The following is a 20,157-nucleotide window of genomic DNA, read 5'->3' as shown; positions in this document are numbered from 1 at the left end:
CTTGATGGAACAGTGAAAAAAAAAATTGACACATGCAAAAATTCATGTTATTTAGGATAAAAATACTTAAAAGGCAATTGGTTGGGACTTCAAAATCACTTCAACATGTCCATGTATTTGAGATATCAGTTTTAGATTTAAGTACTTGGATGTTGTAACATTCTGTTACAGATTACATAGTGGGTTAAAATAGAAACACTCTGTTGTAGATTTAATGAGCAGATCCTGGCCGACAAGGACTGTGAGAATGTTTACGAGTTGGTGTATTCATCTCACAGACACGTGGCTCAGGCGGCCGGGGAATTCCTTAACGCCAAGCTCTTCAGGCGGGATGAGAACACAAATAAACTCAAAATTCACCGAGGCAAGAAGCAGAGTCTTAATACGCCTCTGTTACGAGATCTGGTGCAGTTCTTTATAGAAAGCGAGGTGAGTGATGGTTTTGTGAAGGTTAAAACTGAGAAAATGTAAATTAACTGAAAGCCACTAGATATTTAAGACAATAATTTATTTCATTGTACTCCCTATGTGAAGAATGGGAGTATTTTGGTAAAAGATGATAATAATGATAAGTTAAATAATATTTTATGAAAATTATGTTGCAGTTACATGAACATGGTGCATACCTTGTGGACAGTTTGTGGGAAATAAATGACATGATGAAGGACTGGGAGTGTATGACAGATTTACTGCTGGAGGAACCATCTAAAGGGGAGGAGTGTAAGTAGAGGAATAGAACCATGATAGAGGGAGGATTTAAATAAAGAAGTCGTTAAGAGGAGAGGTCATAAAAAGGGGAGGAGTGTTAGTAGAGGGATTAGGGGCCATAATAAGGGGAGGAGTTTAAGTAAAAAGAAGGGGCCACAAAAGGGGTGAGTGTAAGTAGAGGGGCTATCCAAAAGGGTGTAGCTGAAGTAAAGGGGTCGAGCCATGATAAAGGTAGAAGTTTAAGTTATAGGGAGGGGCCATGAAAAAGGGAGGAGTTTAAGTAAAGAGGAGGAGTTATTTAAAAGGGAGGAATCCTCTAAGTAAAAAGAGGAACCATCAAAATGGGAGGATTGTAAGTAAACAGTAACCAGAGGAAAGTTAAATTTGAGGTCATTAAAAAGAGAGATAGATAATATGAGGTTGGAACCATGGGGATTGAATGTAAAGAGGAGGAATCCTGTAAGTAAAGGGGTAAAGAGGTAAACTTTGTAAACTTTCCCGCGATTAAATGTAAGGAAATGGAGCAATTATACAGGGAATATTTAATTGAGTTGATTTTCTTGATTAAGCATTTATTACAGTATAAGAAAATAATTGAAATAGAGAAGTGTTTGTTGACAGATATGGACGACAAACAGGAGACAAGCCTGATTGAGATCATGGTGTGTTGTGTTCGTCAGGCCGCGACAGGGGAATCCCCTGTGGGGAGGGGCAGTAGTAAAAAGGTTAGTTTTAGTGCACCTGTAGATCTACACCGTGGATTAGTAATATTGTAAGTGTTGACAGTTCTATATTTACAAAGATATACATGTATTTATAAAATGTGTAATCGTTGAGAGGGTTTTAATCAATATTTAGCTGACGTCAAAAGAACACAAACAAGTGCTTGAAGACAAGACGAGATTGACTGAACATTTCATATCTACCCTGCCACAGCTCTTACTAAAGGTTTGTTTATAGCCACATTTTAAAAAATCGTGGTTTTTCGAAATCTGTTAAGTTGTCTTTTATGTTTACCAAAAATCTTAGGAAAACATCTTTTAAGATTCTAATACCATAGATTCATTCTAATTGTCCTGTTTTGATTTTCCACAGTATCTCATGGACGCTGAGAAAGTGGCCAATCTCCTTCAGATCCCTCAGTACTTTGATTTAGATATCTACACAACTAGCCGACAGGAAAAGGTATGTGAAGGAGCATTACTCCTGTTATAGACTTTATGTTAGCGCTTCATGATAAATATGCTGATGTGAAGCGTTGTAGTTCATATACCTCATGAATCTTTAAAAATTAAATTCATTTCTTATATTTACATTATTTTTCTGATGACTTGCCATAAATTTACACCATTCAACGGTCATTTTTAAAGCAAAACAGTGTGCACTATATTTTTTGACGTCAAGTGTGGTATTATGAGGTAACAATGGAGATATTCATGCTTAATCGTGGTACATATGTGGTGTAGTTCATGAGAAATGAACTACATTTTATTTTGTAAAGAATCATAGGGGAAATTTATTGGAAATGTAAATATTTGTATTTAATGTGAGGATGGGAAAACCAAATAAAAGTTACATTCACTTTTAGCCAGTCATGAATATATTTTTCCCCCTAAAAGCTCAGATTACTCGCACTTGTTAAAGGGAAATCCAAAAAGTAAGGCATGTCCAGTGTACCTGCTTAAGGATTTCCATCCCTAATGGAACCAAATTCCCTACCCTTAACTGTCCGTCAAATACATAATACTCTGATATCATAATAAAGTATTTTACAGTGGAAAAGGATTGACCGCGAGAAAGTTTTAAAAATTTAATTAATTAAGCAGTATTTAATTCACAAAAGATTGCATTGAAGTCTATGGGGAAAAGCGTTTTTTCTAAATAGAAATTCAAATATTTTAAATATCAATAAATCCTGCGGTGGAAAGATGCATAGAAACATTAAAAATAGAATGACAATTGAAAACAATTTTTTTACCAGGGAAATCCAATAAATTAGGACACATCCCATTATACATACTTATAATAATAAATGTATGTCTAAGGCTCAGTATTCAATGCCTACATATCTGTTATGCATTCAATTTCATTGAAATTGATCCTATTAGGGATTGAATACCTTAACAATAAAATTGTAAGAGAGCCTAGTAACTAGGAAATAATCAATAGACCAGTCAGAACTGAAATCATTTATAGAGCTATCAACCATCCTCATCAAAAAACTGTTCTGATTTTGACTGTAGGGCTTGTAAGGAGAAATGGTTGATATTTACTGGTAGAAGAAAATGTATTGTTAATTTTGTACTCTTTTGTTGCTTTGGTGATTGAAAAACACTGTGATTGTTGTAGAATCTTGAGCTTCTGTTGAGGTACCTACACGAGATCATGGAGAAACACACAGACTCAGAAGTAAGTAATGTGTGTTACACATGATTAAAATTCTGCAAAATCTTATATGGACGATTTAAAATAGTTTTAAACATTCAATGCACTTCATTACATAAAGACAACACTATCATCTTTCTTCACCTCATTAATTAATACAAATACTGGTCTAATTAATATCATTATACTAGTCTGAATAACATTGTATATAAATTGTTAAAAGGATTTTATTAAGCTATGATTGGAAACTAACAATATGACTTGTTTTATGTTTAGGTATTAGAGGCAGTAAGCTGACAATATGACTTGTTTTATGTTTAGGTATTAGAGGCGGCCTCCAAGTGTTACGAGTGTCTATGTGGGGAGGAGTACGCCATCGCTGGGAAGTGTGACGTAGCCAGGAAAACACTTATTGACAGTCTCATAGCTAAGTTCAAGGAATCGATGCATGACTTCTTTGCGGAGGTCAGTGGGAATCTTTTGTATAGACAGTCTAGTTTTTACAAGTTTTTTCTTTTATGTAAAACTGCATCTTGTTGTCACCTCCTAAAATTTTGTAGTCTGTTTTAATTCTGCAGTACAATATTTTCCTCATTTTTAAAAAAGGTAAAAATTAAGGTGTTTTAATTTCACACTGTAAACACACTGTGCCTTGATGAAAGATCCTTTTTAGTGTGATTTGATAATCGTTTGATTGAATGATGCATTTGGAACATGATAAGATAAAACTATGATTTTTATATCCAAATCCACAATATGTGAAAGATATTTTTTAGTCATAAATTTGGGGGAATTTAGCTCTATGATTTTCTCTAGTCACGTATGAAAAAAGATAAGATTTTTTGTTTGGTTACATATGTAAAAAATAGATTTAGTAGATGTTGAGAGTTCTCTCTTCTGTGTGATAATGATATTTATTTATTCTGAATACATTTCGTAAAAAGAACTATCAGTATGTTTGCCCTCTTTTAAATTGATTTGACATTCATGTATTTTGAAGGGAGAGGAACCTGACGATGATGAAATCTTTGCCCTTTTGGCCTGTTTAAAACGAATAGAGGCCCTCTACAGGTATGTCTACAGATAGGTATTGTATTGTCTAATGTGTATATAGACCTCCTTTAAGTATTTATACAAATAAAAATTGTGTTGTCTGTAATGGATAGAGGCTCTTTACATATATGTAATGCATGTCAAAATTGTACATGTAAAATTATATCTGCCAGGTAATTATAAGTCGTTAATCATGTCTGCGTTTTTAATATTAAGGATGGTTTCTACTTTCCCTTTTGACTGTACTTTCAGTTGTCATGATTTAAACAGCTGGGACATCTGGGATGATCTATTTCACATCATCAAGTCAGGCAATGACAGTCAGGGAATTCCCGAAGAGGTATCCTTATCAATTACATCGCAAGTGAAACCTGCAGCAATATTTTTATCATTATTAATTGGAATTTTAAAAAGTATTTGCAACACATGTGCAAGATTATTGAGTTATTAACATTTAGTGGAACATTGTATTTCTGTTACAGATTGTTTGTAAGGCCCTGGCGTGTGCCAGCCAAGCCTTGTTGTGGTACCTGAACAAACTGGATGAGTCAAACCCTAACAAGGATGAGATGCGAGCCTTGAGAAAGCGGCTCAATGACATGATGACCTACTGCCATGACCTACTTTTCCACCAGCAAGACAAAGTCGGAGAAGAGGTCAGAAATATTTTGTGTTCACCATCTTTCAGGAATGTTTTTTATTGTTGTTAAATTGTGCTCTGTTTAATAAGCTGTAACCTGTTAATCAACTTTTACTCTGTTTTGTAGGCACATATAACAATCTCTGACGTACATGTACATGTATATAACATTCTATGACCTGTATTACAATTTCTCAACCTGTTTTGTAGGCATACATAACCATTTGTGACCTCTTTAGCAATCTTTGGCCTCTATAACAATCTATGACCTGTTTTGTAGGCATACATAACCATTTGTGATCTTTTGGTGATGTTCAGTAGACATCTGGGAGAGATTAATGAAGTGATGCGACCGCTCGTGTATGAACCTGACAAGAATCTCCAGCAACAGCTCAGCAACTTCCTGACAGAGAAAGTCTTCATTGAGGACGACGACGGTCAGTTCAGATAACACTAACAATCAATTTCTAGAAAGATCAAGCTGCAGATCTGTAGCTCTCCGCGATAAAAATATATTGATAGACCGGAGAGCTACAGTGCCACCCATTGAAAAAACTATATTTATTGCGCACAAAAAAGTGCACTGTTTCTCGATTTATTTCTCCAGGTTTTTAATATGCCATCTCAAAAAATATTACTAACCGTGTGTTCCTAACATATTCTTTCACCGTTTACACAACAAAACATTCCTTATAATTGCTGTTAATAGCCCTCCTCGCCCTGAAATCGAGATCATGGAAAATTTCGTCTGTTTATACTGCCATTTTGGTTTGCAAGATAATTCGGTCCAACGCACTTCATGTAGATGTCAACTAGGAAAGTACTACACAGAGGAATCAGGAATATTTTTAAATCTATCTTTTTCGCGACTAAGGTAAGAATTTGGACGAATTAATCCATATTTAAGCGCAACTTTTTGTGCGCAATAAATATACAGTTTTTACAATGGGTGGCACTGTAGCTCTCCGGTCTGTCAATATATTTTTTCCGGAGAGCTACAGATCTGCAGCTAAGAAAGATCTGGCCTGGGGGGCCGTAAAACTTAGATGAGCTCACTTTTGATCTCAGTCTCACTTTTCCAGTATTAATTCCTTTGGAAAAATTGAGACTGAGATAAAATGTGAGCTCATCTAAGTTTTATGACCCCCAGGCCTAGTCATAGTGGGCTTTATTTTAAGCAATCTTGCTATAGTGTTAATATTGACATGTATGTAAGGAAATACTGTGAACTGACAGTGATCTCGTACAATGATTTCTATCTTCTTTACAGAAGACATTGATGAGAATGTTAAGATAGAGGAGCTTCACAAAAGAAGGAATTTCCTGGCCTCATTCTGTAAACTGGTCATCTACAACATTGTACAGATCAGAATGGCAGCAGACATGTTTAAACACTACATGAAGGTTTGTCCCATATTGCAGTCTTAGTAAAACATGCTTACAGCAAAACGGAACACGGATATTGCGAATTCACAGATATACCGAAGATATCTTGGATCCCCAGCTACATGTATATATTAAAATTTAACTAATTTCTTATACGAAGATAATGAATTACGGATATAGCGAAGTTATTTCATAGGTCCCAGTGACTTCGTTATAACCAAGTTTTATTGTATAATGAATTCATGCTTACATTTTCATTCCCTGTAGTAAAAAGGTATTAAGAATTTGCCAGAATTTAGACAAACGAATGTTCCTTACTGTCACTTTTACTTAATTTTTTTGCTGTATTTTATAAAATGCTTGTTTAGAAATTTAATTTGGTGTTAAGTTTAACATTGATGTTCAGGATTTGTTTCCTTTTTTGCTGTAGTTTTACAATGATTATGGAGACATTATCAAGGCCACTCTAGGAAAAGCCCGAGAAATCAACAAGGTGTCCACAGCCAAAACACTGGCTCTCAGCCTCACACAGGTAATCAGAAGTACAAGTGTGTTATAAACAAGGTATTTCTAAAGTTAATCTTGGTTCAACTTCTTTCACAAAGTAAAATTCAAGATGTTTTTTATTTAAGCACTTTATATGATGTATTTATGTATAAACAGTTATACAGAGAGCTGCAGATGGAAATGGGAACAGTAGACAGATCCTCAGAGGCTTTCCAGTCCCTCAAGGTCAGCTATAAATAGAAATGACTTACATATTTTTTTTATTTTAAATGTGAACTTTGTGTCTTCAAGAACTATGACTTTGTATGGCTTAACAATGGAGAGTTTGGATTACTACAATGCAAGATTGTATCAGTAAGTACATATGCTTGATTTGATTAATAAGACTGAATTGAGAGTTTGTTTTGTGTTTGACAGGAATTGTCCCGAAGGTTTGCCCTGTCCTTTGGCTTGGATCAGGTGAAAAACCGGGAAGCTGTGGCTGCAATGCATAAGTAAGGATTTGTTTAAAGATAAAATAGAAGAGTTTTCTTTTTTTGACTTACATTTATGGTAATATTAAAGAATTCTGTTTGAAGTACTAAGAAGTCATTAAGTTTGATGTTCAGTATTATCTCTATCTTGTCTCTTAACAAGCTGACATTATGAAACTGTTTATCTTTTTAGGGAGGGAATTGTGTTCAGTTTACATGTAGATGAACATCATGTCATCACCACCCCGCCCCCTAATCTCTCCTTGTTTATCTTTTCAGGGAGGGATTTGTGTTCAGTTTACACGTAGATGAACATCATGATATAAGTACACCGGCCCCCTAATCTCTCCTTGTTTATCTTTTCAGGGAGGGAATTGTGTTCAGTTTACATGTAGATGAACATCATGACATCACCACCCCGCCCCCTAATCTCTCCTTCCTGGAGGTCATCTGTGAATTCACCAACAAACTGATGAAACAAGATAAAAAAGTTGTGTATGTATATACTTCATTTCTAGATTTTTTCCTTTGTTCACTTAATAGTTTTGGCTAAAATTCTCATCAATTTTCAATTTATAAAATGTAAATTAACTTCTGTATTTTACTACCATTATAACCCAAATAATATTTATCAAAAAGCTAAAGAGAAAATTGCATCCTAATCATAAACAAATTGAAAAATCTTAAAAGTAAATCACTTATAATTGATTACCATAAATATATATTTATATACATGTATATTATGAGAGGATTTCAGAAGCAGGGTCTGTATAATAAAAATTTGTTTTAATGAATGACTGATTATATTTTGTAGCCTTCAGTACCTGGACAAGCACCTGCCGGGAGGAATGATGCCACAGTCCCGGTCTGAGGAGTGGCAGTCCCTGTTTACCTACCGCAACAGTCTGGCCCAGGGAGACGGCGAGGTCCACCCCATCACCCTCAAACAGGCCTCCCAGAGGCGCTACGCCAACAAACGCAAACAGATGGATGGTAAGTCACAGAGGTGCTACGCCAACAAACTCAAGCAGATGAATGGTAAGTCACAGAGGTGCTACGCCAACAAACGCAAGCAGATGGATGGTAAGTCACAGAGGCGCTACGCCAACAAACGCAAACAGATGGATGGTATGTGATAGAGGTGCTATGCCATCAAAGGCAAATAGATGGCTGGTAAGTGATAGAGGCGCTACGCCAATAAATGCAAACAGATGGATGGTAAGTGATAGAGGCGCTATGCCAATAAATGCAAACAGATGGCTAGTAAGTGATAGAGGCGCTATGCCAATAAATGCAAACAGATGGATGGTAAGTGATATAGGCACTATGCCAATAAATGCAAACAGATGGATGGTAAGTGATAGAGGCGCTACGCCAATAAATGCAAACAGATGGATGGTAAGTGATAGAGGTGCTATGCCAATAAATGCAAACAGATGGATTGTAAGATCTACTTAGCTGAGGTTCAACTTTATTTGAAATGATGATTTCTTTGAAATCAAAAATTAGACACGGAAAAGAGCATGTATGCCGTTTGAAAAAAATTAAGGTTAAAATTATGTGAAGTGTATATGTTTTGACATTTATATGTACAAGCACTCTATTTGACATGCTAAAAGAGTAATAAATTTTCATATATACATAAAGCATACCAATCATACAAGTTGAAGAAAGAGGGTAGGAAATCTGATGATATATATGCTAAAAGATTAAGTAATAATCCACCAACACTGTTTTAATTAATTTTGAAGCATTGACTTGTTGTTTAACAAAGTAAAACTTATTTTGTAGGAAACAAAATAACTTAAACTTGGTTGATAGGTGGATTCCTAGAAGCTTAATAAAAAAATCATAATATTCTTACTCTGAGAGATTTAAACATGTATTGCAAAATTATTGTCTTGTGTAAAGTTGACCTCGTTTTTTTTTTGCTATTTATGTAATTAATGTGTACTTTGTAGTTTCGGACCACGACTCTAACATGAGTGACTGGGTGGACATGTCGGTGGGGACCCCTGCCCCGGGGGTGCCAGTTATGGCCTCCACTGCCATCAAGAGGCGCCGCATGGATGAGGAGAGTATGGGAGCCGCTTCAGAGCAGGGCTCGGAAGATTTCCAGGAATCGTGAGTAATTTGTTGTGTAATTGTTGTTCCCGCATGCCTTTATATTTGATTTCCAGAAGCTTTTAGAATGAATTCTTTTTAACTTTTTAAACTTTGAAATATTTGCCTTAAACGTTTTGAGTTTTTAATGTAGATTCAATTCACTGCAGATATTCTCTTGATTTTTCTCTTATTTGTTATTTCCTTATTAATTTACAGTACAAACAGTTTTTCTATTTTAATGCATGATTTTAATTTAGTTTATTTTGGTGTTGTTTATTCCATCCCTACCATTGTCTTTATTTTTAGATTATGGTGAAATTCTGGTCTTTAACACAGTTATTTCCCTTGGAACATTTACGTTTTAATCGAGAAATAATTCCTGGAGCGAAACAGGAGAATCAAGGCAGCTGTGACACATTGTGACGTTGTGATTACATGTTTTTAATGAGAGTTGTGAAATATGATCTAATTTTATGAATCAAACTAAGATCTTGACAATGATATTTACATCAGCAATATTTCTGTACATAATAAATGTAGATATTGTAAATAAAGCTTTTTTGTATAGATGGTGCAATATTTTTTACAATGTGAATAAAGTGTAGTACAGATCCGATATAAATTGCTATTTTTCTATTTTGAAAGTCCTGATACTGTCGCAAGTTACATGGTTATGTCTAAGAATCAACCTGTGAAAGGAAGACATATTGAAAGTGTGACTATTTGGAGTTTTCTTGATAGAATTCTTTGTTCACTTGGAAATTTTCTTTTCAATTTTTTTTTGGAGGTATCACACCGGTAATTCTTTTCACTGTATCATTCTATATAGAATATAAAATCGGGTATTTGTTTACATGAAAAATATTTAGCAGGAGGTGTTAAACATTACCTGTCACATTAGCTGACACCAAAAAACGGTACCTACACGGCATCTTCTGACTTTTTCCATCTGCAAACAGGGCTACCCTCAAATCCATGTGTTTTCAATGTGTTTATAAACATCTCGAGTTCACCTCAGGAAGTAGCCTCCTATGGCTTGAAAAAAATAGTTCCTGTCAAAAACCTTTATTTATTCACAAAGTACATAAAATTTACTAGGCACAGGTTCCAAAGTTGTAAAAATGGCTTGGATAAAAAATGGAAAAACATCTCAAGAGAAATCAATTTTATATGTATGGACTTACATTTGACTATCAAAGTTCATTTTGATTGGTGAATTATCGGTGTAATACCTGAATTTGGCATCTGGCTCATTCCCCTAAGTCAACTGGAAATTCAAGGAGAAACCAAAAACACCCATGACATTATGTATATAACTTGCTTTAATTCCCCTTTTGTCTGAAAGCACTATATCAATGGCTCACCTGAGCTAAAAGCTCAAGTGAGCTTTTCTGATCATATGTCTGTCGTCTGTCTGTCTAGCCGTTCGTCTGTTAACTTTTCACATTTTTTTCTTCTCTAGATTAACTTGGCCAATTTCAACCAAACTTACAACAAATCATCCCTGGGTAAAGGGTATTCATTTTTTTTTTTCAAATGAAGGGCCATACCCTCATTCAAGGGGAGATAATTCAGAAATAGTGAAAAATCTTCTTCTCAAGAACCCTTCTGCTAGGAAAGATGATACTTATGGGGAAATGTCTTCAGGTAGTGTAGATTCAAGTTTATTCAAATCTCAAGAATATAAAAGCCATGATTGATCATATTTATATGGGAGAATCATCAGACAGTGTAGATTCAAGTTTGTTTAAATCATGACCCTTGGAAGTAGGGCGGTGCCACAATGGCCAATCAAAGTTTTACATAGAAATATAAAGAAAAAAATTTTGAAGAATCATCTCAAGAATAGCAAAGACATGATTGATCATATTTATACGGAAGCATTCTCAGGTAGTGTAGATTCAAGTTAGTTCAAACCATGCCAATACAAGCATCCTTAGTGTAGATTCAAGTTTGTTCAATTCATACACTCGCCCCTTTAAAGATTGGTTGGGACCATTTCTGGGTTTAAACTTTTCAATAATATAATGATTTCTGCTTTTTCCTAGCCACCGTGCTCAGGTGAGCGATGTGGCCCATTGGCTTCTTGTATGTATAAGCTATGATTAGGCAGCAACATGGACATTATCATATATTAAATTCTTCAAAAATAAGTTAATTTCCTAATTTGAAATTCTCTTTGAACTTTCTGGATTTCAAGAAGTAGTGAGAACAGGAAAACTCATTTACTAAAAACTGATTGCTTATATATAGTTCAGCAAGGTATTTTTCAATTGTTTGAAATTCTGAAATTCTTGTATATTTCTACAGATATATTGAACTTGGATGTGTGAAATCACAGTAATAGCAAACTGATTTTATGTGCATATTATTAGAAAATAAAAACTGGCGAAATCTTAAGATACTGTAAACCAACTTTTATTCACGATTAACTAGGGGTGAACTAGTTTGCGGCGATTAATTTTCGCGATCAGATATATTTTTCAATCTATGGTAAATGGACAGAGATGCTTTAAGTACCGGTTCACGGCGAGAAATATTCGTAATGACGAGGCTGTCGCGAACTTCGCGAAAATTTCTAGCACACAAATAAAAGTTGGTTTACAGTATCAACATTACAAAAAAATGGGAAGGTAATAGGACAACAGGGACAACTCAGGAATGGTAATGGCTATTAGTGGCTAATTACAGGAATAGTTGTAGCCAACATCAGGTCAGGGAAATCAAAGCAAAGTAGTCTAAATGAGATCAAGTTGACATAATGTTCACGGAAATTTATAATTTGAGTTGGATGCAAATTTTTTTTTACACCTTATAAAGATAAAATTACAAGAGTGATTAAAACAAAATTGTTTCCACATATATGAACTTAAGTAGGAGCTCTTAAAATTTATACTATGCAGTTGAAAATGATTTTGCATTGTGACGAAATTAGTATGTCAGAGCTGTGTAAATGTAAGTACAAATTTTATTACATTTTTCACAGATAAATCACCAGATTTGTCCCAATTTTTAATTTTTTAATAGGTACATTGGTGGCCCCCCTCAGGTGCCCCAGATGTCATGGATGACCAGACAGAAAGGTCAGCAGGACACACAGAGACAGATGGAGCCAGTGTACAGTCACTACAGGCAGACAGGCAACCTGTAAGTAACCTCACCAGAGACGGACAACTTGTAAGTTACCTCACTAAGACGGATAGGCAACTTGTAAGTTAACTCACTAAGACGGACAACTTGTAAGTTACATCACTAAGACGGACAACTTATAAGTTACCTCACTTAGACGGATAACTTGTAAGTTACCTTACTAAGACAGATAACTTGTAAGTTACCTTACTAAGACAGATAACTTGTAAGTTACCTCACTAAAATTAGCAACTTGTAAATTATCTCACCAGAGACTGACAACTTGTAAGCTATCTTGGTAAGATCGGCAATTTGTAAGTAATTTCACTAGATTTTTAGCTCACCTCGATGAAGTCGAGATGAGCTTATGCTATACCCCCGGCGTTGGCGTCAGCGTCCCAGGTTAAAGTTTTAGGAGCAAGTCCATTCCCAAGTAACTATAAGCCCTACCTGAACCTAACTTGCATGGATGATGCATCTAGGGATGTACACTACCTGACTTGCTTTGGATGCTGGATCTGACCTACATTTTCTAGATGAGTGACCAGGTTAAAGTTTTTGGAGCAGGTTAAAAGTTTTGGGAGCAGGTCCATTCCCAAGGAATTATAAGCCCTACCAGGACCAAATTTGCATGTATGATGCATCTAGGGATGTACACTACCAGACTTGCTTCGGATGCTGGATCTGACCTTCATTTTCTAGATGAGTGACCAGGTTAAAGTTTTTGGAGCAGGTTAAAGTTTTAGGAGCAGGTCCATTCCCAAGGAATTATAAGCCCTACCAGGACCAAACTTGCATGGATGATCCATCTAGGGATGTACACTACCAGACTTGCTTCGGATGCTGGATCTGACCTACATTTTCCAGATGAGTGACCAGGTTAAAGTTTTTGGAGCAGGTCCATTCCACAGGAACTATAAGCCCTATTTGGACCAAACTTGCATGGATGATGCATCTAAGGATGGACACTACCAGACTTGCTTCAGATGCTGGATCTGACCTACATTTTCATTCCCAAGTAACTATAAGCCCTAGCTAAACCAAACTTGCATGGATGATGCATATATATATTTTTCTGATGGACAGCACCAGACTTGCTTCGGATGCTGGATCTGACCTACATTTTCATTCCCAAGTAACTATAAGCCCTAGCTAAACCAAACTTGCATGGATGATGTATCTAGGGATGGACAGCACCAGACTTGCTTCGGATGCTGGATCTGACCTACATTTTCATTCCCAAGTAACTATAAGCCGTAGCTAAACCAAACTTGCATGGATGATGCATCTAAGGGTGGACACTAATCACACTATCAGACTTGCTTCGGATGCTGGATCTGACCTATATTTTCCATACAAGAGACCAGGTTTATGTTTTGGGAATAGATCAATCCGAATGAACTTGAAGTCTTGATATCTGCAGTATTAACAGTTATGAATATTTGTTTACACGATACATGTTTTTCACGCTACACGCATAGAAATGTGTATATGCCATGCAAGGGGTTAAACACAACTTGCAAGAATATTGTTGTTGGGATGAATACTTAATATTAAGAAAATATGATGTGAGATTTGCATTACTTAAACTGATAACATTCTTCGAGGTGAGCTTCGTAATCTTTGATTACCTATGTTTTAAGCTTTCTTACCTAGGGTAGCCTATTTATAGGTTATTTCATTACACCCTAGTATAACTTTACTCCTACAAGTAAGAGCCTCGGTTAACGTCCCTCGCCGTGAACCTCTAGCATGCTGGAGTAGCCCTTGCATGATTTCTTCCATCTTTTAATTTAAATGACTTTTGCCATCACAAATTTTGCTACTTAACTGCCCAAAGACATATTTAAGGCAGACACATAATGTCCTTCAGCTAATGACAGAGCAATATTCTAGACAAAGGCAAAACATAATACATTTAATGATTTGACTTAGTTGGCATAAGTGCTGTGGAATCACACAGATTATTTATCTTGTAAGGCCCCTTACACACATTGTTTGTGGGCAGCAGTAATTCAGGGCGTAAAAACCTTCCTATTGAAGGCTCCCCTAATGATGGGAATTCAATCTTTTTTTAGGCCACCCCTGGAATCTGAGGGCAGTGAGGCCAGCATTAGAGACTTTGAGAGTCCTCGATCTCAGGTCATGCCACCTGGTTACTATGGAGACGGCTCACAAAACATTGAGGATCCATCAGTATGTATATAGCTTTATAACTCACCTCTTACTTAAATTCTCTCCAAGGTCAAATGACATATTTATCTTAGGTACAAGTTTTGTGTCTATTTATTTCCTTCTTTATGTTAATGCTAAGCACTCGGGGGCCATGCAACACATGACCCAGGCTCATTCACAGGTAAGCCTAGGTGTCGTCAGTGGTAGTATGATTATGTGCATCACGATCAAATTACTAACAAATTTGTACTGATTTCATTTCACAGTCGGAGATGGGACATCATGGATACTGATGTAATACAGTCCCCTGATCCCCAGGTGTTGCCTAGGAGATAATAACCTTGACCCAGAGAATTTCTGTCAAGATCTTAGAGATTCAGTTAATCTGTTGAAAAGACTTCTACAAACCGAAATGATCTCAGAGTGCCTGGCCAATTTTCAAGTAAATAATCATGAACATTTAGATTAACATTAATGATAGGATTTATTGTGTTGTTACGTTTATGATAAACATTTGCCTGTAATGTTATATAATGATAGTATCTTACGCTTTTGGCATATATCCGTATGTAAAATGTATTGTATTTGTGAATTATTTATAAAAATGAGAAATTGAGAGAGTATTGACAAGTGTATCATGAAACATGTTTGGGTGTTGTTAGATATATTTTGTTTTGTGAAATCATTAGAACAATGTTGCATCAATCTGTTGTTTTTTCATTTATAAATTAAAGTGTCCATAATACTGTGTGGTAATTTGTTTTTGATTCATCCTTATCCATATGTCTTATGAGGTATTCATCATTTGAATGGAATTGTCACAAAAACTAAACTTATTAAGACTGGACATCTGCTATATAGACATAAGTTATAATGTATGTATATTATTTTTCTCATTTATTCCAGGCTCTTCGATTGACTCAAAGTTGAACATATGATCAAGTATGTAGCAGCATATAGACTTGAGTTTTATAGATTCTGAAATGCATATAGAGTGATGCTTCTAAAACTGGTAATAATTTTCTGTAAAACAAAAATAGTGCTGAATTCCAAGCAGTTAATACAGTATATGGCTTGAGGTTTCTTTAAAAAAAGTATACTTCAACTCCTATTTAAAATTGTGATATGTTCTTTAATAATAAGACATAACAATGCCTTAGATAATTAACTACTTTATGTTCAAACAAGTTAGATTTAAGAAAAAAATTGATACAAAAGATGATTTAAACAAGCTCACATACCCCACACTCCCCAAAAGTTGAAGTGCTGAAATTCCCAGAAAAAAAAGGAATCGGAATTTCCTGGTAATATGCACATCTACACATTGTGTCCTAAATATCTGCAAAGTTTGACAAAATTGTGAATAATAAAAAAAAAAAAGGGACTGACCGAAAAACTGACTGACGGACGGGTCAAAAGCATTATACCTCACGCAACTTGTTGCGTGGGGTATAAAAATGCAGCTTTTTAAACAAGTAAATTTCCTAAATTATTCTACTGGTACAAAGGAAATACAATTACATTAAAAGATTTATTATTTTAATCTCTAGTCACTAAGTATTAATGAAGACAAAAGAGAAAACTTGTGGCTTGCTCTCATTTTCAAATTTTGTTTTGTCAATCTCTGTAAAAAACAATATAACAAATGTCTGTTAATGTAGCCCTTTAGTTCAGTCAATCCATAGATACAGTTATTTGACCAGTTCTGAATAAGAAACCGATTCGGCGGTGCTATAAATATACGAGGCATTATTTCAAAATCTAAGTTGTTTCTCAAGGTAGTTCAATGACTTGTGGAATTTTAAAAATAGTGTTTCATAAAAGTTCACCCCCCCCCCCCCCCCCCCCCAAATATTTAGCAAGTTAACTGTAAAAAATATTTCTCTGGCTGCCCCCCCTTCAAAAACGATGTTACAATATTGGCTGAATTGCTAACCAATATTTTGTTATTTGTATTTCCAATGAATAAAGAGAAACCAGAGGTACTGTGAAAACTGAGCTAACTTTAATGATAATCCTGCCTCCTATATGATTATCATGACAAAGTTCATGTTTTGTTCTGGGAGACCCGAAATAAGTGTCGGATCAAAAAGTAAAATAAGAGGTCACAATAGCATTATGTAATAAAGAATCTGTGAAAGTATCATTAAATCTTATTCAGTGGTATAGGAGGAATAGTGGATGAGAGATGGATATATCTTTTAATATTAGAAAGAATGGCAGTATCCATGTTTTGCTAAGGATGTCCACATTATGTGTCAGATCAAAAAATAAAATAGAAGGTCACTTTGGTCTATTTAACAAAGAATCTGTGAAAACCTCATTAAATTTTGTGAAGACTCATTAAATTTCATTCAGTGGTAGAAGAGGAGTTGCGGATAAGAAATAGTACAAAGCGTAACGGACGGACGGACGGACGTACAGATGGACGGATGAAGAAACATCCCATCACCATATACTCTTCCCCCCTGCTTGTCAAGTGGGAGTATAATAAGTCACGTTTATTATGAAGAAAACAACGAATAATGAATTTATAATTAAGAAATAAGGTATCATTTTTTTTTAGTTTTATTGGGATGTAAAGCTGGTTGGTCACGTGATCAAATCCCATAAAGTTTATGGAGGATTTGATCATGTGCCAACCCGTTTTACATCCCAATAAAACTCAAAAAATGATACCTTATTACTTATATTTACATTTGTGACTGGTTTATTACAAATAGTAAGGTACTTAAGTAAAGTTTTAAATCCAAAAAAGTTTTTTTTTTTCAAAACTCAACATATAAATTGATTAATGTGCTGAGAACGTTTAACAAGCAATTTATATTCACATGACGAACGTGTTTTACAGAGATAGTGTTATATAAGGGAAAACATTTGGAAATGTAATGTTTATAATGGGTATTCGGAACTGGTAAAATGACAAGAAAATATTCCGATATCTTCCAGTGTTCTAGATATATATTTTGAAATTTTTTTCAGTATTTGATAGAGGACATATCAAACTTACTTTGATGCTTGGAATGTTGTTTTATGTGAAAAATTATGTCACTCCAGAGGTTTTTTCTGCAGACTCACGCGTTGCGGCGATTCAAATTTGTTGCATTGTAAAAGTGCGTCGTCTGTTTAAGTACGATAACTACGACGGCGTATTCGTGCCATTTTAACAATGTAGATTTTTTTAAAATCATTTGTACGATTTAATAAATCGTTTGTACAATTTAATAAATCGTTTGTACAATTTAATAAATCGTTTGTACAATTTAATAAGTCGTTTGTACGATTTAATAAATTGTTTGTACAATTTAGTAAATCGTTTGTACAATTTAACGAATCGTTTGTACAATTTGTTTGTTAAATCGTTTGTACAATTTATTAAATCGTTTGTACAATTTATTAAATCGTTTATACGATTTTTTAAAATAGTTTGTACGATTTTTATAAATCGTTTGAACAATTTAGGAAACCGTTTTTACGATTTAAGAAAACGTTTGTACGATTTAAAAAATTGTTTGTACGATTTAATAAATTGTACAAACGATTTAATAAATTGTACAAACGATTTAATAAATTGTACAAACGATTTAACAAACAAATTGTACAAACGATTTATGAAATTGTACAAACGATTTATGAAATTGTACAAACAATTTATTAAATCGTACAAACGACTTATTAAATTGTACAAACGATTTATTAAATTGTACAAACGATTTATTAAATCGTACAAACGTTTTTCTTAAATCGTTCAAACGATTTTAAAAAAAAATCTATATTGTTAAATTGGCACGAATACGCCGTCGTAGATAACAGAACCAAACTGACGGCAAAAAAAATCAAAACTTCACATAATTCAAACACTCATAAGTAAGCCTTCTTTCGATAGGTATCAATTTATTTTTAAACCTTTGATTTTAAATAATTTGCACTTTGTGTTTCAAATTAACGAACAGAAAATAATGAATATGTTTATTGTGTTTACAATTATATGAATGCAAATGAACATTCAATGTTGAACGACTTCATAAAGTATCTTGCTGGGTTTCAAATCCTCGCAATGAGATAGGGCTTACAATTATAGTCCAACAAGATATAGAGCCTACTCGGAAAATACTGTATGAATAATTTGGAGTAAGATGGTAAAATTCCACAGTAGGTTGAAACGCTGTAGCATAATTAAGTCGCAAAAGTTCAAGTATCAAAAATGAATGTCAGCTACAGGAAGCCCGGCCCTGCGTCAGCAAGTTAACAACACAACATCCGTAAACTTCCTGTTTATCGTAAAGCCACTCAAAAAGAGTGAGTATTATCAAATGTTGTTACGAAGACGGTTAATCATGTGGTCAGTATACTTTTAAAAAAACATGTTTAGTGAAAAAATTTAAAGATGTTTGAATTCCCAGTAAGTAATGACGGTAAAATTTGATGTAGTTTTACTGTTCTAGTAAACACATTATTCGTCTATCGTTTCTCACATATTGTTTTTAGAAAACGGACAGAGTGTTGAAATCCACTAAATAGTCAAATCCTTTATATCTGCGCTGTATAGTGCGCATTATCATCGATGAAATATGTATATGCATGGTCGTGGAAACGGGATGGGGGGTGGATGGTGGGTGGGGGTTGTTACCCTAAATAATTTATAGCCAATCTTATTGAAACATGGCTACGTTATGCTCATGCCTCCTCAATGATATAAGGTATGATGTCTTTTTCTTTTAGGTTGTCAAGGGATTTTTGCTTGGTTGTGCCCGTCAAGCTGAAAATGTGGTGTCCCTCCCCCCAAACTGAAAATTGCTTCCTACAGGTCCGATGTACATGTTAAGTTCTTTTGGCTTTTCAATATAAACTATCTAGAATTTAAAAAAATGTAGTAAATATGTATATCTCGTTAAATTAGCAAAGAAATAAAAAAAAAAAAAAAAAATGAAATATGAACCTGATGGGTCCTTGTAACACTTAACCATTCAAATTTCTATAATGTTGTAAAGTTTAGAATGTTATTATAATAATTCTTTCTAAATTTCAAAAACTCAAATTGTTATTATATTTTTGAAATTCAATATTTTAGTTCAATAATTAAAAAATTCCAAACACTTTTTAGCTCACCTGAGCCGAAGGCTCAAGTGAGCTTTTCTGATCACATTTTGTCCGTACTCTGTCTGTCCGTCCGTCTGTCTGTAAACTTTTCACATTTTCGACTTCTTCTCAAGAACCGCTGGGCCAATTTCAACCAAACTTGCCACAAAGCATCCTTGGGTAAAGGGGATTCAATTTTGTTCAAATGAAGGGCCACGCCCTCATTCAAGGGGAGATAATTTGGAATTAGTAAAAAATTGGTGGCATGTTTGAAAAATCTTCTTCTCAAGAACCACTGTGCCAGGAAAGCTTAAACTTATATGGAAGCATCCTCAGGTAGTGTAGATTCAAATTTGTTCAAATCATGACCCCCGGGGGTAGGGCGGGGCCACAATGGCGGACCAAAGTTTTACATAGAAATATATATATATACCGGGGTATAGGAAAATTCTTTAAAAATCTTCTTCTCAAGAACCACTGTGCCAGGAAAGCTGAAACATATATATATGGAAGCAT

The 20,157-nt window shown here is 34.7% G+C and overlaps 1 protein-coding gene across 5 annotated transcripts in view; it reads left to right on the top strand.

Annotated features, from left to right (window-relative positions):
• Positions 1-20,157, top strand: part of LOC134237627 (cohesin subunit SA-1-like) — a 54,636-nt gene that overhangs the window by 6,683 nt on the left and 27,796 nt on the right. Inside the window, exons 12-33 of one of the 5 annotated variants that reach the window (XM_062719752.1) lie at positions 210-429; positions 606-720; positions 1,330-1,433; positions 1,567-1,656; positions 1,804-1,893; positions 3,058-3,117; positions 3,415-3,558; positions 4,094-4,164; positions 4,399-4,486; positions 4,629-4,802; positions 5,067-5,223; positions 6,057-6,190; positions 6,603-6,704; positions 6,836-6,904; positions 7,097-7,173; positions 7,519-7,647; positions 7,967-8,145; positions 9,114-9,276; positions 12,286-12,405; positions 14,466-14,583; positions 14,702-14,743; positions 14,829-15,312. In XM_062719752.1, the coding sequence (XP_062575736.1) occupies positions 210-429; positions 606-720; positions 1,330-1,433; positions 1,567-1,656; positions 1,804-1,893; positions 3,058-3,117; positions 3,415-3,558; positions 4,094-4,164; positions 4,399-4,486; positions 4,629-4,802; positions 5,067-5,223; positions 6,057-6,190; positions 6,603-6,704; positions 6,836-6,904; positions 7,097-7,173; positions 7,519-7,647; positions 7,967-8,145; positions 9,114-9,276; positions 12,286-12,405; positions 14,466-14,583; positions 14,702-14,743; positions 14,829-14,855 (2,473 nt within the window). In that variant the 3' untranslated portion in view covers positions 14,856-15,312. Of the gene's footprint in view, positions 1-209; positions 430-605; positions 721-1,329; positions 1,434-1,566; positions 1,657-1,803; positions 1,894-3,057; positions 3,118-3,414; positions 3,559-4,093; positions 4,165-4,398; positions 4,487-4,628; positions 4,803-5,066; positions 5,224-6,056; positions 6,191-6,602; positions 6,705-6,835; positions 6,905-7,096; positions 7,174-7,431; positions 7,499-7,518; positions 7,648-7,966; positions 8,146-9,113; positions 9,277-9,564; positions 9,624-12,285; positions 12,406-14,465; positions 14,584-14,701; positions 14,744-14,828; positions 15,313-20,157 lie in introns of those variants that run through there. The other 4 variants (XM_062719753.1, XM_062719754.1, XM_062719755.1 and 1 more) reach the window with 4 other exon arrangements.

This window comes from Saccostrea cucullata, unplaced genomic scaffold (assembly GCF_032062105.1).
Source record: "Saccostrea cucullata isolate Sc308-1 unplaced genomic scaffold, CSIRO_AGI_Scuc_v1 ctg347, whole genome shotgun sequence".
Taxonomy (NCBI): domain Eukaryota; kingdom Metazoa; phylum Mollusca; class Bivalvia; order Ostreida; family Ostreidae; genus Saccostrea; species Saccostrea cuccullata.
Note: the sequence above shows the minus strand (reverse complement) of the source record. Positions and strands in the feature narration are given on the sequence as shown.